Here is a 13,852-nt window from a genome sequence, read left to right as displayed (position 1 = left end):
ATGCAACTCCACACTCAGCACTTCACAAGATCCGGGTCCTCAAGGTCCACTGTGATGACTTACTTTCTGATCTTCAATTTGTCCTCTTATGATATGCAGGTGGAGACCATTGATTGTGATGGAATCTGGAAGCTGGTTTGCTGAAGCTGGTGGAGTCTCCTGAAGTGCATTGATGTCACTCCTGCCCAGCAACTTTTCACAGGCCATTTTCATTGCTGCAACTGTGGGCTCAGCAACGTTCACCAAGTGGATTTCTTTGACCCAGCCAAATAATGGAGCTAGCTCAACAAAATTCTTTATAGTCTTTACAATCACTTGAGCACATAAATCTAGTGGGAAGCCAAAAATTCCTGAGCTCACTGCAGGGATAGCCACAGACTTTATATTATTCTCTGGAGCATTAACATAATGCAGGACATTTATAATGGCTTCTTCAAGTGTTTGACAACATCTCTGACTTTCATATACAGACCATCTTGGACCTACTGTGTGGATAATTTTCTTACAAGAAAGCCTGCCTCCACCTGTTACCGCTATTTGACCAGTAGTGAGTGTTCCATGGCGCTCAATGTAACGTTTACTCTCTTGTTTAATTTCTGGCCCACCAGCTTTCACCAGGGCAAGAGCAAGGCCTCCAATATGGTGCAGATGTTCATTGGCTGCATTCACCAAAGCATCAGCATTATGTCTTGTCAGATCATCCATCCAAACAGATATCTCAATTCCTTCCTTCAGGCTTTTCCTGTATACTTCAAGAGGACATTTTATACTCTTAAGAAGAGATAGACAACCAAACTTCTTCTCAATGAGGTCACGTAGACAGCTCTCTCTTCTTGTAAGGATTTCATAAACATCTTTACTGATGGGAATTGTTAAGCTTTCCTCCTCGGTTTCCATGCTGGATACTAGATAATAAAACAATTAAGAGAAATGCAGTGATCCAATGTCAAACACATTTTTAAAGCACAGCATACTTTAAAGCTTTCAATCATTATTTTTTAAATTGATTTGGGATGATAAGGGAAAATTACTTACTGATCATTCCTTTTGTCATAGTCTTCTCTTTTCCCACTCTACCTTAGGGTATGTCTACACTTATATTTTATAGTGCTCTAACCTGCTTGCTCAGGGTTGGGAAAAATCACCCCTGAAAGCAGCAAAACTGAGCGCATTAAAGTGCTAGTGTAGACAGGTTCCGAGCGCTGGGAGCTGTGCCCCTCGTGGAGATGGATTACCAGGAGCGCTGGGAGAGCTCACCTCCGCCTCCGGTCCGCCTCCTTCCCTGAGCATACTGCATCCCCGATTCTCCTCCCAGCGCTTGCCGTTGCAAAACAGTTGTTTTGCGGCGTAACAAGCTGTGGGAGGGAGGGGGGAGGAGCGGGAACGCGGCGCACTCAGGGGAGGAGGTGGGGAAAAGGCGGGGCCGGGACAGGGATTTGGGAAGGAGTCCAATGGGGGAGGGAGGGGACGGAGTTGGGGCAGGGACTTTGGGGAAAGGGTTGGAATGGGGGCGGGGCATGGGTGGAGTCCAGGCGGGGCCAGGGGTCAAGCACCCACTGGCACCAGGAAAAGTTGGCGCCTATGCTGTATAGAACTAGCAATGAAGAGCTGCAAAGGTCTTTATACCATTACCAATCCCCAGAGATGTATATTCTTCTGTGTTGGTAGATTTCTATAGAACTACACACAGTAGCATAGGTGCCGACTCCGTGGGTGCTCCAGGGCCAGAGCACCCACAGGGGAAAATGAATGGGTGCTCAGTACCCACCGGCAGCCAAGTTCCCCGCCCTGCCTGCCCCACCTCACCTCCGCTCTGCCTCTTCCCCTGAGCACGCCGTGTCTCTGTTCCTCCGCCTACTTCCCAGCATTTGCTGCCACCAAACAGCTGTAGCAAGCTCTAGGAAGGAGCAAGGAGGAATGGGAACATGGCACGCTCAGGGGAGAAGGCGGGGAAGAGGCGTGGAATTGAGGAAAGAGTCGGAATAAGGGCAGAGTTGGGGCGGGCACTTTGGGGAAGAGGTGGAGTCAGGGCAGGGCCATGGGCAGAGGGGTGGCGAGCACCCACCGGCATCAGTAGAAGTCGGCGCCTATGTACAGTAGGTATCTCGTTAACTTTTTTGTGTAAATCCTTACAATTTGCATGAGTTTACCACACTTTTCAGCTGAGCTACAGTACCTATTTCTTTGCACAGTTATAGTCTAAAAATAGACTGTTCTGCCTCTTATTGTTAGTAAGGTGCACTGAATTTAAATGGCTTTCCATCAAAACATCTTTTCTTTAGCACATTGTACTTTTAAAAGGTGTGAAGAAACCACATAAAACTAACGAAACATAAAATTGACATCCTTATCCAAGTCATACATTTTGGTTTGCTTTCAAATAAACCATTTGCATGCTTTCAACTTTACTTGTTTTAGCTGCAGTCCTGGTGGGTAAAAATCACTGATTTTTAAAAAAAATTATTAAAAAATCGGATACATTATAGCTCAAAGATATCTCATCATGGAATAAGGATTATAAACTCTAATTCTATAAAAAGAAAAGGAGTACTTGTGGCACCTTAGAGACTAACGAATTTATTAGAGCATAAGCTTTTGTGAGCTACAGCTCACTTCATCGGATGCATTTGGTGGAAAAAACAGAGGGGAGATTGATATACACACACAGAGAACATGAAACAATGGGTTTATCATACACACTGTAAGGAGAGGTTTCAGAGTAGCAGCCACGTTAGTCTGTATTCGCAAAAAGAAAAGGAGTACTGGCACCTTAGAGACTAACAAATTTATTTGAGCATAAGCTTTCGTGAGCTACAGCTCACTTCATCGGATGCATAATGCTGTAGCTGTAGCTCACGAAAGCTTATGCTCTAATAAATTTGTTAGTCTCTAAGGTGCCACAAGTACTCCTTTTCTTTTTACTGTAAGGAGAGTGATCACTTAAGATAAGCCATCACCAGCAGCAGAGGGGGGGAAAGGAGGAAAACCTTTCATGGTGACAAGCAAGGTAGGCTATTTCCAGCAGTTAAAAAGAATATCTGAGGACCAGTGGGGGCTGGGGTGGAGGGGGGGGAGAAATAACATGGGGAAATAGTTTTACTTTGTGTAATGACTCACCCATTCCCAGTCTCTATTCAAGCCTAAATTAATTGTATACAATTAACTTAGGCTTGAATAGAGACTGGGAATGGGTGAGTCATTACACAAAGTAAAACTATTTCCCCATGAAGAAAAGGAGTACTTGTGGCACCTTAGAGACTAACAAATTTATTAGAGCATAAGCTTTCGTGAGCTACAGCTCACTTCATCGGATGCATTTGCTAATGCATCCGATGAAGTGAGCTGTAGCTCACGAAAGCTTATGCTCTAATAAATTTGTTAGTCTCTAAGGTGCCACAAGTACTCCTTTTCTTTTTGCGAATACAGACTAACACGGCTGCTACTCTGAAACCTGTTATTTCCCCATGGTATTTCTCCCCCCCACCTCACCCCACCCCCCACTGTTCCTCAGATATTCTTGTTAACTGCTGGAAATAGCCTACCTTGCTTGTCACCATGAAAGGTTTTCCTCCTTTCCCCCTCTCTGCTGCTGGTGATGGCTTATCTTAAGTGATCACTCTCCTTACAGTGTGTATGATAAACCCATTGTTTCATGTTCTCTGTGTGTGTATATCAATCTCCCCTCTGTTTTTTCCACCAATGCATCCGATGAAGTGAGCTGTAGCTCACGAAAGCTTATGCTCTAATAAATGTGTTAGTCTCTAATGTGCCACAAGTACTCCTTTTCTTTTTGCGAATACAGACTAACATGGCTGCTACTCTGAAACCTCTAATTCTATAGTATGAGACAATATATTCATGTAAAGTTTAAGAAAAGTTTTGTAAATGAGTTCCAATAGTTCATGGAGTAGGGATGTAAATTGATGGGGTTCCAGGGGCTTCTGAAGAGATTATTTAGGTTAATCTTTTTATCTACCCAATGGGACTCAGTGTTCAGTCTAGAAGATACCATAAGAGATGCTTAGTTTTGCAGTTCTCAAACTGTGGATTTATGTCTCCAGAGATAACATGCTTGTTAACAGCAAAAATGTTTTAAAATAAATAAATAAATAATATAGAGAGGTGAGAAATAACAGACCTCAACCCTACTGTCCCTCTGCAAATTTGTGTACACAGAGTCGATCCCTTACCTCTCTCTACAAGTGCAAAGTTTCAAAAATTCAATGAATAGAAGATTGTTGGGGGCGGAATAGATCTGGACAAGGAGAAGAAGTCTGGAGATAAATGTGAGAAGGGAGGGGCAGGCAGTAGAAACAAAAGTGAAACTGTTTGAGCAGCATATTCCAGAAGTCTTGAGGTCTTTCTGATTGTAGCCTTCATTGAGCTGAGATCTACCATACCATTCTCTCACTAGAAGGGGAAACCCATAATGGCAGCAGGCCATAAAAGAGACCCACTTTGGGAATATTTTAATGAAGTTCCTCTACCTGTGGGTAAGACAGGCATGCATGCAAAATGCAAACAGTGCAACAAAGAAATGCAGGGCCTGGTTGCCCTAATGAAACAACATCGTGAGAAGTGTTCCTTCTCAGGAGGAAGCTGCACTGAAGATGATGAAAGGAACATGTCTGAACATGCAGGATCTTCAGGTTGATAAATTTTTTATGTCATACTTCTTTCTTAAGGACTGCCTGTCTTCCTTCTGGACTATTCTTGAATTCTCATGTTTGAGCAAAAAATATAGTTGTTACTCTATGGTACTATCATTTTAGATGCAGTTGTGATAAAAAAATAAATAGCTGAAATAGGCAGATCTTCCTTTTACAATTTCACCTTTAAAGTAGTACTGAGTGTCCGTGAATGCAATGAGTAATACTAAATGAGCAATTTGTTAATAATAACTAAATAACTGCATTGACTTATTTTGTTTAGGAGAATCCATCTTCAACATACAGGATTCTGAAGACTATCCACCTTCAAGATCACTATCATTTTCTATAGTTTCAGAGTTATCTGACAATGATAGTGTTTCAGTCACATCATGTGTGACGTTATTCACAAACTGGGACCATATAAATCATTGTTGCAACCAAGTTCCTATAGTAGCATCAAATCTTGTATAAAGGGGGTCAAATAAGGTGTCTAAGACAAGGTTATGGTTTGCTGGTTATGATTATGCTATCTGTATGCGTGTATCATTTTTGTAGATGAAGTTATGAATTTTGGCTCCATCCTGTCTGTATTTCAAATACATGCTATGCCAGTGGTTCTCAAAGCCGGTCCACCGCTTGTTCAGGTAAAGTCCCTGGCGGGCCGGGCCGGTTTGTTTACCTGCCACGTCTGCAGGTTCGGCTGATCGCGGCTTCCACTGGCCGCGGTTCGCGGCTCCAGTCATTGGGGGCTGCGGGAAGCAGCATGGGCTGAGGGATGTGCTGGTCGCCCTTCCCGCAGCCGCCATTGGCCTGGGAGCAGCGAACCGCGGTGAGTGAGAGCCGCGATCGGCCAAACGGCGGACGCGGCAGGTAAACAAAACGACCCGGCCCACCAGGGGCTTTCCCTGAACAAGCGGCAGACCAGCTTTGAGAACTTCTGTGCTATGCTTCTGGGCGACACGCCAGACAAGTTGGTGTCAGATCTGCCTAGCCCGCTTGATGGCTCATTAAGGACCATCAGCTATACAATTGGCCCACTGAAAGAACGCAGATACACCTTGTGACTCAGCAAGGTATGCAGGGACATGCTTATGGACAGAACTCTAAGGTTTTTTCTTGCCATATGCCCGAATGCTTGTCTTTGGAACAAAGAAAGAGAAGCCACATGACAAGAGACTATAAAAGCCTGCTGCAGCTCCTCCATCTTGTCTTCAATCCTGCTTCTTGCCTCTGGAGGAACTTTGCTCCAAACGGAAGCTCTAAACAAAGGACTGAATGACCAATCCCAGCTGTAGATGTACTCCAGAGACTTGATTTGAACCTGCAGTTTATTCTATCGCTGCTACAAGCCTGAACCAAGAACTTTGCCATTGCTGTATGTAACTGATTCCATTTAATCAATTCTAGCTCTCATCTATATCTTTTTCTTTTTATGAATAAACCTTTAGATATTAGATTCTAAAGAATTGGCAACAGCGTGATTTGTGGGTAAGATCTAACTTGTATCTTGACCTGGGTCTGGGGCTTGGCCCTTTGGGATCGGGAGAACCTCTTTTCTTTTACTGGAGTATTGGTTTTCATAACCATTTGTCCCCATAACGAGTGGCCCTGGTGGTGATACTGGGAAACTGGAGTGTCTAAGGGAATTGCTTGTGTGACTTATGGTTAGCCAGTGGGGTAAAACCAAAGTCTTCTCTGTTTGGCTAGTTTGGTTTGCCTTGGTGTGCACAGAAACCCAAGCCTTGGGCTGTAACTGCCCTCCTTCAAGCAATTTGTCCTGAATTGGCACTCTCAGTTGGGTCCCACCAGAACCAGCATTGTTTCATCATGTATGTCACATAGCCACGGTATATCACCCGGAGCAAAAAGAAAAAAAAAATCTCCATCATCCAGAAACAATCATAGATAAATTCGTGAAAAGAACCAGCAGATTACAAAATGAGGTAATTGATGAAAAAAATTGCCTGGTTTGTTTATGCAACAAACTCTCCTTTCTGTATGATTGAGAACCCACACTTCATTAACATGGTTCAGTCATTAAGACCAGGACAAAGTCCACCCAACAGAGCAGATGTTGCAGGCAAATTGCTGGATAAAGTGTATGAAAGGGAAATTGAGCAGTGTGCAAAAGGTCTAGAGGGTAAAATTGTTAACCTGAGTCTTGATGGGTGGAGAAATGTCCACAATGATCCTGTTGTATGTGCTTGTGTGACAACAGAAGAAGGGAACTGATACATCAGGAAATGCGCACACAGCAGAATGCTTACAAGAAGTAGCAGTAAAAGCTATAACAAACTATGAAAAAAAATGAAAATGTCTAGTACACAGCTTGGTCACAGACAATGCTAAAAACATATCCAAGATGAGAAGAAATTATTTACAAGAGAGTCCCAAGCTAATAACATACGGTTGAAGTGCTCATTTGATGCACCTCCTAGCCAAAGACTTCAGTGTTCCAGAAATAAAGGCTAATGTTGTTGAAACTGCAAAACAACCACTTTGCAGAAGCTGCTCTGAAAAAAGTGGGAGGAACCAAGCTAACTCTCCCACAAGACGTGCGATGGACTGTTTTGAGCACTATATCAAGAACTGGCTTAATCTGATGACAGTTTGTGAACAAAATTGTGAAAAAAATAGATGGCACTGTCACAGCCAAAGTTCCCAACATTGGGATTAAGAGAAAAGTTGAACACATGCTGAGTACCCTTAAGCCTATTTCTGTAGCCTTGAACAAAATGCAGGGAAATAGCTGTTTTATTGCAGATGCTGTTGAAATTTGGAAGGAACTGAGCGAGATCTTAAAAAGAAAAATATGCAATGGCGGAATTAAATTACAAGCATTACAAAATCGAATGGGAGAAGCACTATCTCCAGCTCATTTTCTTGCAAATATTCTCAATACTCGGTACCAGGGTCAAACCTTAACTGCTGAAGAAGAGGAGTTGGCTATGACATGGACATCCAGCAATCATCCCTCCATAATGCCAACTATAATAAACTTCAGAGCTAAGGGTGAAGCATTCAAGAAATATATGTTTGCTGATGATGTTTTAAAGAAAGATACACCAGTGAACTGGTGGAAGTCACCTAAGCACTTGGATTCAGAGACTGTTGAAGTGATAATCTCACTTTTAACAGCAGTAGCTTCTTCTGCTGGTGTAGAAAGAATATTTTCTTAATTTGGACTAATTCATTCCAAATTGAGAAATTGTTTGGGACCTGAAAAAGCAGGAAAGCTTGTTTTTCCTTTTCCAGATTAAGAACAAACAGGAAAACAAAGGTGAAGACGACTGAGTTAGCTACAGAAGCCAATATTTTAAGTTTCTCATGTTGACCTGGCTGACATAGGTAATTTAATTTTTTTTTAAATATTTCATTTAACTATTTTAGTTAAAAACAATTTTAACAAAATTTTAAATCATGATTTAAATCAAATCCACCCTGGCTGCAGTGAAATTTCAGTTAAAAAAAGAAGGGTATAAATTCAAATCTGCTCTATACCATGAAAAGAAAGCAGCCTACCTGAATCGTAATCCTCCTCAGGGGTCCCTGGATTGGACGTCTGTAAAATAATACAAAAAGTAAGGGGGAAAAATTAAACATATTTTATTACATATACATATAAATATACACTCTAGTGAGCATGTGCAAACTAAGATTTTTCAAAGGTTTATAATTTAGCCAAATGTGGACAGATTTTCACATGGATGGCAAAAGGACAAAAGGCCACTTTCCTGCCAAATTTCAAGTCCCTGCTCCAAGCCCTGGGAGAGCTACAGCTTTTCAAAGAAAAGGTCACCTGAATTTTCTTTACATTACAACAATAATCTTCTTAACATTCAACAAATTAAAAGGCAATGTATTTTTCCCTAGCCTTGTTCTTGGAAATGGCTCAACATTTTGGCTGAAATTTTCCAAACAAAAAAAAAAACAAAAAACAAAAATCAGCCTGAGACAGACATTCATCATGGAAAATTTCTGCCTGAATGATTAAAGATTGGCAAAGTTACAAGCAAATGAAATCACAGTCTTATAATGGGAAATGTCAAACAAATTTAATAATAGGCTGTGCTACCAGCTCCACCTATAATATAATATAAACACATTCATAAATAATTAAAAACACTGATATACAGTGGAATTTCTACAAACCACTGTTCAAAAACGTTTATGTGAACGTTTGTTCCTGTTATTCAACCTACGATCAAACTGATGTGCACACACACACACACACACACACACAAATGTTTCATTAAAAATCATGGAGCATTTATTTTGGGGAAAGGAGAAATAAAAACTTCAATATATATTTATACTACACTACTTACACATTTAATTTAACACAATACTGAAAGACTCTGCCCCCTTCACATTAGTTGGGTGGAATCTTGCAAGGCCAAATTCAACTCAGTGCAATTTTATTGACTTCCTACACATCAGCAGGGAAATACTGAGGGGACAAAATACTGAGGGGAGTTGCCCTGCTTCAACTCCACTGAGGTCAATACAATTGCACTGGCGTGAATCTGGCCCTGCAAGATTCATCCCGGCACATTCCCTGGCCACGTTGGTTATTTTTCCCACATGGAGCATGTTTCAGTTTGGGATAGGTAGCTTCCAGAAGTGGATAACATAACCAATAGAAAAGTTAATTTGATGTTCTGATCATTTGTTTATGTTTCCTCCCTGTCCCTCCTCAGGAGTAATCCCTTCAATATCCTTACTCCCTTAAATACCCTGACTCTGGCACCCTTGCCCCCGAATATTTCTTTGACTCTCCTTTCTTCCTGGTCACTTACCAGCATCTTCATCATGTTCCCCATCTTCAAGCCCCTTCTCCTCCCCAACCCCACTGAGCCCTCTCCTCCCCTCCAGCTCCAGCACCCACGGTCTAGGTCTAACTGCCTTTCCCCAACAGACTTTTCCTAACTCCCCTGGAACCCTCCAGGCAGGTTGCCATGGTGCCCCCAGATGACTGTCAACAGGAGTCTCGGCCTGCAGGCTCAGCATCTTATTTTGACAGGTCTCAGAGTAGCGGCCATATTAGTCTGTATCTGCAAAAAGACAAGGGAGGACTTGTGGCACCTTAGAGACTAACACATTTATTAGAGCATAAGCTTTCGTGAGCTACAGCTCACTTCATCGGATGCATGCAGTGGAAGATACAGTGGGGAGATTTTATATACACAGAGAACATGAAACAATGGGTGTTACCATACACACTGTAACAAGAGTGATCAGGTAAGGTGAGCTATTACCAGCAGGAGAGAAAAAAAAAAAAAACCTTTTGTAGTGATAATCAAGGTGGGCCATTTCCAGCAGTTGACAAGAATGTGTGAGGAACAGTAGGGGGGAAAATAAACATGGGGAAATAGTAGGGGGGACAATAAACATGGGGAAATGGATGGGTCATTACACAAAGTAAAATTATTTCCCCATGTTTATTTTCCCCCCTATTGTTCCTCACACGTTCTTGTCAACTGCTGGAAATGGCCCTCCTTGATTATCACTACAAAAGGTTTTTTCTCCCCCTGCTCTCCTGCTGGTAATAGCTCACCTTACCTGATCACTCTCGTTACAGTGTGTATGGTAACACCCACTGTTTCATGTTCTCTGTGTATACAAAATCTCCCCACTGTATTTTCCACTGCACGCATCTGATGAAGTGAGCTGTAGCTCACAAAAGCTTATGCTCAAATAAATTTTTTAGTCTCCAAGGTGCCACAAGTACTCCTTTTCTTTTTGCGGATACAGACTAACATGGCTGCTACTCTGAAACCTGTAAGCAATCAAGGAACGGACCGAGATAAATGTTATAGAACTCTTTGCATTCATGCCCAGGTGAGATTTTTGTACTTCTGCTACATGAAGAGTTTAGCAAGTAAAAGGCCATCATGTGCAGGTTTCAAAACTCCTTACCTACAAAGTATATTGAGCAGGGAATCAGCATCACAGGACAGTAAAGTGTTTAATTAGCACACCCATTACAAATGTCCGTGCTAGTTAAAAGTCTGAGGCTTGATCCTTATCATGTCCTTGTTTCTCCTGACAATTTATATAGTAACATAACTCTGGGTTTAACCACCTGCTGTCATTACAATGACCGAGGTGGATTAAAACTAAAACATTGCCCATTTGGAGTCATAGGACTCAGTTGCTGCCTATTGTAATGCAGTGAGTAAGACAGTATGTATGGGGAAGGAGGAAGGACAAGTGATATGTTGCCCTGTACTAGCTAGGATGTGTAAGCGGCTACCAGCAGTTTCACAAGTTCTCATTTAACTCAAGTGCTAGAGCGATCCGTTTTTTGGAGCTGAAGTCTATCTTTAACAATATCAATAACTTATGCCAACTGTTCATTTTCTTAAGACCAAATATCTTCATCTAGATGAGCCACAATTTGATGGGGTTCTGATCCAAATCCAGATGTTACTCTAGGCCCTAATTTCTTTCTTTAGAAACCCCCCCACTATTTATTTAAGAAGTTTTAACAAGTTTACAAATTCTTACCATGTAAACATCAGCAATAAAACAATCATTACAACAGTTAGCTTTTGTTTAAAGAGACATACAGCAATATATAAACATCATATCTTTATATTTCACAGGGTGCTACCATATTACACAGTAAGAAAAGGAGTACTTGTGGCACCTTAGAAACTAACAAATTTATTTGAGCACAAGCTTTCATGAGCTACAGCTCACTTCATTGGATGCATTCAGTGGGCTGTAGCTCATGAAAGCTTATGCTCAAATGCATTTGTTAGTCTCTAAGGTGCCACAAGTACTCCTTTTCTTTTTGCGAATACAGACTAACACGGCTGCTACTCTGCAACCTGTCATATTACACAACGAGCATCACCGCAATACTTATAAAGAAAAGGAGTACTTGTGGCACCTTAGAGACTAACAAATTTATTAGAGCATAAGCTTTCGTGAGCTACAGCTCACTTCATCGGATGCATTTGGTGGAAAAAACAGAGGAGAGATTTATATACACACACACAGAGAACATGAAACAATGGGTTTATCATACACACTGTAAGGAGAGTGATCACTTAAGATAAGCCATCACCCACAGCAGGGGAGGGAAAGGAGGAAAACCTTCCATGGTGACAAGCAGGTAGGCTAATTCCAGCAGTTAACAAGAATATCAGAGGAACAGTGGGGGGTGGGGTGGGGGGGAGAAATACCATGGGGAAATAGTTTTACTTTGTGTAATGACTCATCCATTCCCAGTCTCTATTCAAGCCTAAGTTAATTGTATCCAGTTTGCAAATTAATTCCAATTCAGCAGTCTCTCGTTGGAGTCTGTTTTTGAAGCTTTTTTTGTTGAAGTATAGCCACTCTTAGGTCTGTGATCGAGTGACCAGAGAGATTGAAGTGTTCTCCAACTGGTTTTTGAATGTTATAATTCTTGACGTCTGATTTGTGTCCATTCATTCTTTTACGTAGAGACTGTCCAGTTTGGCCAATGTACATGGCAGAGGGGCATTGCTGGCACATGATGGCATATATCACATTGGTAGATGCGCAGGTGAACGAGCCTCTGATAGTGTGGCTGATGTGATTTCAACAATTTCCATCCCACCATCAACCTCAGCCTGGACCAGTCCACACAAGAGATCCACTTCCTGGACACTACGGTGCTAATAAGCGATGGTCACATAAACACCACCCTATATCGGAAACCTATTGACCGCTATTCCTACCTACATGCCTCTAGCTTTCATCCAGATCATACCACTCGATCCATTGTCTACAGCCAAGCGCTATGATATAACCGCATTTGCTCCAACCCCTCAGACAGAGACAAACACCTACAAGATCTCTATCATGCATTCCTACAACTACAATACCCACCTGCTGAAGTGAAGAAACAGATTGACAGAGCCAGAAGAGTACCCAGAAGTCACCTACTACAGGACAGGCCCAACAAAGAAAACAACAGAACGCCACTAGCCATCACCTTCAGCCCCCAACTAAAACCTCTCCAACGCATCATCAAGGATCTACAACCTATCCTGAAGGACGAGCCATCACTCTCACAGATCTTGGGAGACAGACCAGTCCTTGCTTACAGACAGCCCCCCAGTCTGAAGCAAATACTCACCAGCAACCACACACCACACAACAGAACCACTAACCCAGGAACCTATCCTTGCAACAAAGCCCGTTGCCAACTCTGTCCACATATCTATTCAGGGGATACCATCATAGGGCCTAATCACATCAGCCACACTATCAGAGGCTCGTTCACCTGCGCATCTACCAATGTGATATATGCCATCATGTGCCAGCAATGCCCCTCTGCCATGTACATTGGCCAAACTGGACAGTCTCTACGTAAAGAATGAATGGACATAAATCAGACATAAAGAATTATAACATTCAAAAACCAGTTGGAGAACACTTCAATCTCTCTGGTCACTCGATCACAGATCTTAGAGTGGCTATACTTCAACAAAAAAGCTTCAAAAACAGACTCCAACGAGAGACTGCTGAATTGGAATTAATTTGCAGACTGGATACAATTAATTTAGGCTTGAATAGAGACTGGGAATGGATGAGTCATTACACAAAGTAAAACTGTTTCCCCATGGTATTTCTCCCTCCCACCCCACCCCCCACTGTTCCTCTGATATTCTTGTTTACTGCTGGAATTAGCCTACCTTGCTTGTCACCATGAAAGGTTTTCCTCCTTTCCACCCCCTGCTGCTGGTGATGGCTTATCTTAAGTGATCACTCTCCTTACAGTGTGTATGATAAACCCATTTTTTCATGTTCTCTGTGTGTGTGTGTATATAAATCTCTCCTCTGTTTTTTCCACCAAATGCATCCGATGAAGTGAGCTGTGGCTCACGAAAGCTTATGCTCTAATAAATTTGTTAGTCTCTAAGGTGCCACCGGTACTCCTTTTCTTTTTGCGAATACAGACTAACACGGCTGCTACTCTGAAACATTCAGAGAGTTCTTGGAATCATTCATAATGCCAGATCAAAAAAATCAATTTCTCTTGTTATCACTAGATGCCTTTGGTAGAATAGAAAGGAACTTCTTATTTCAAGTCCTGTCATATATGGACTTTGGCTACCAGTCCTTAAATGCATAACTGGTCTTTACATCAGCCCAAACGTAGTGGTGCAGATTAATGGGATTAAATCTCCCCTTTTTGAATTACGCTAAGGGATTAGGCAGTG

At 42.0% G+C, this 13,852-nt stretch overlaps 1 protein-coding gene across 6 annotated transcripts in view; it reads right to left on the bottom strand.

Annotated features, from left to right (window-relative positions):
• Window positions 1-13,852, bottom strand: part of PARP9 (poly(ADP-ribose) polymerase family member 9) — a 37,717-nt gene that overhangs the window by 17,184 nt on the left and 6,681 nt on the right. For 5 of the 6 annotated variants that reach the window (XM_038421433.2, XM_038421429.2, XM_038421430.2 and 2 more), the window contains 2 exons: window positions 8,175-8,214; window positions 64-905 (listed from right to left, as the gene is read on the bottom strand). In XM_038421433.2, the coding sequence (XP_038277361.2) occupies window positions 64-905; window positions 8,175-8,214 (882 nt within the window). Of the gene's footprint in view, window positions 1-63; window positions 906-8,174; window positions 8,219-13,852 lie in introns of all 6 variants that reach the window. The other variant, XM_043504983.1, reaches the window with a different exon arrangement.

The sequence above is a fragment of the Dermochelys coriacea genome, chromosome 11 (genome assembly GCF_009764565.3).
Source record: "Dermochelys coriacea isolate rDerCor1 chromosome 11, rDerCor1.pri.v4, whole genome shotgun sequence".
NCBI classification, from domain to species: domain Eukaryota; kingdom Metazoa; phylum Chordata; order Testudines; family Dermochelyidae; genus Dermochelys; species Dermochelys coriacea.
The sequence above is the reverse complement of the archived record's forward strand: the minus strand, read 5'-3'. Positions and strand labels throughout refer to the sequence as shown.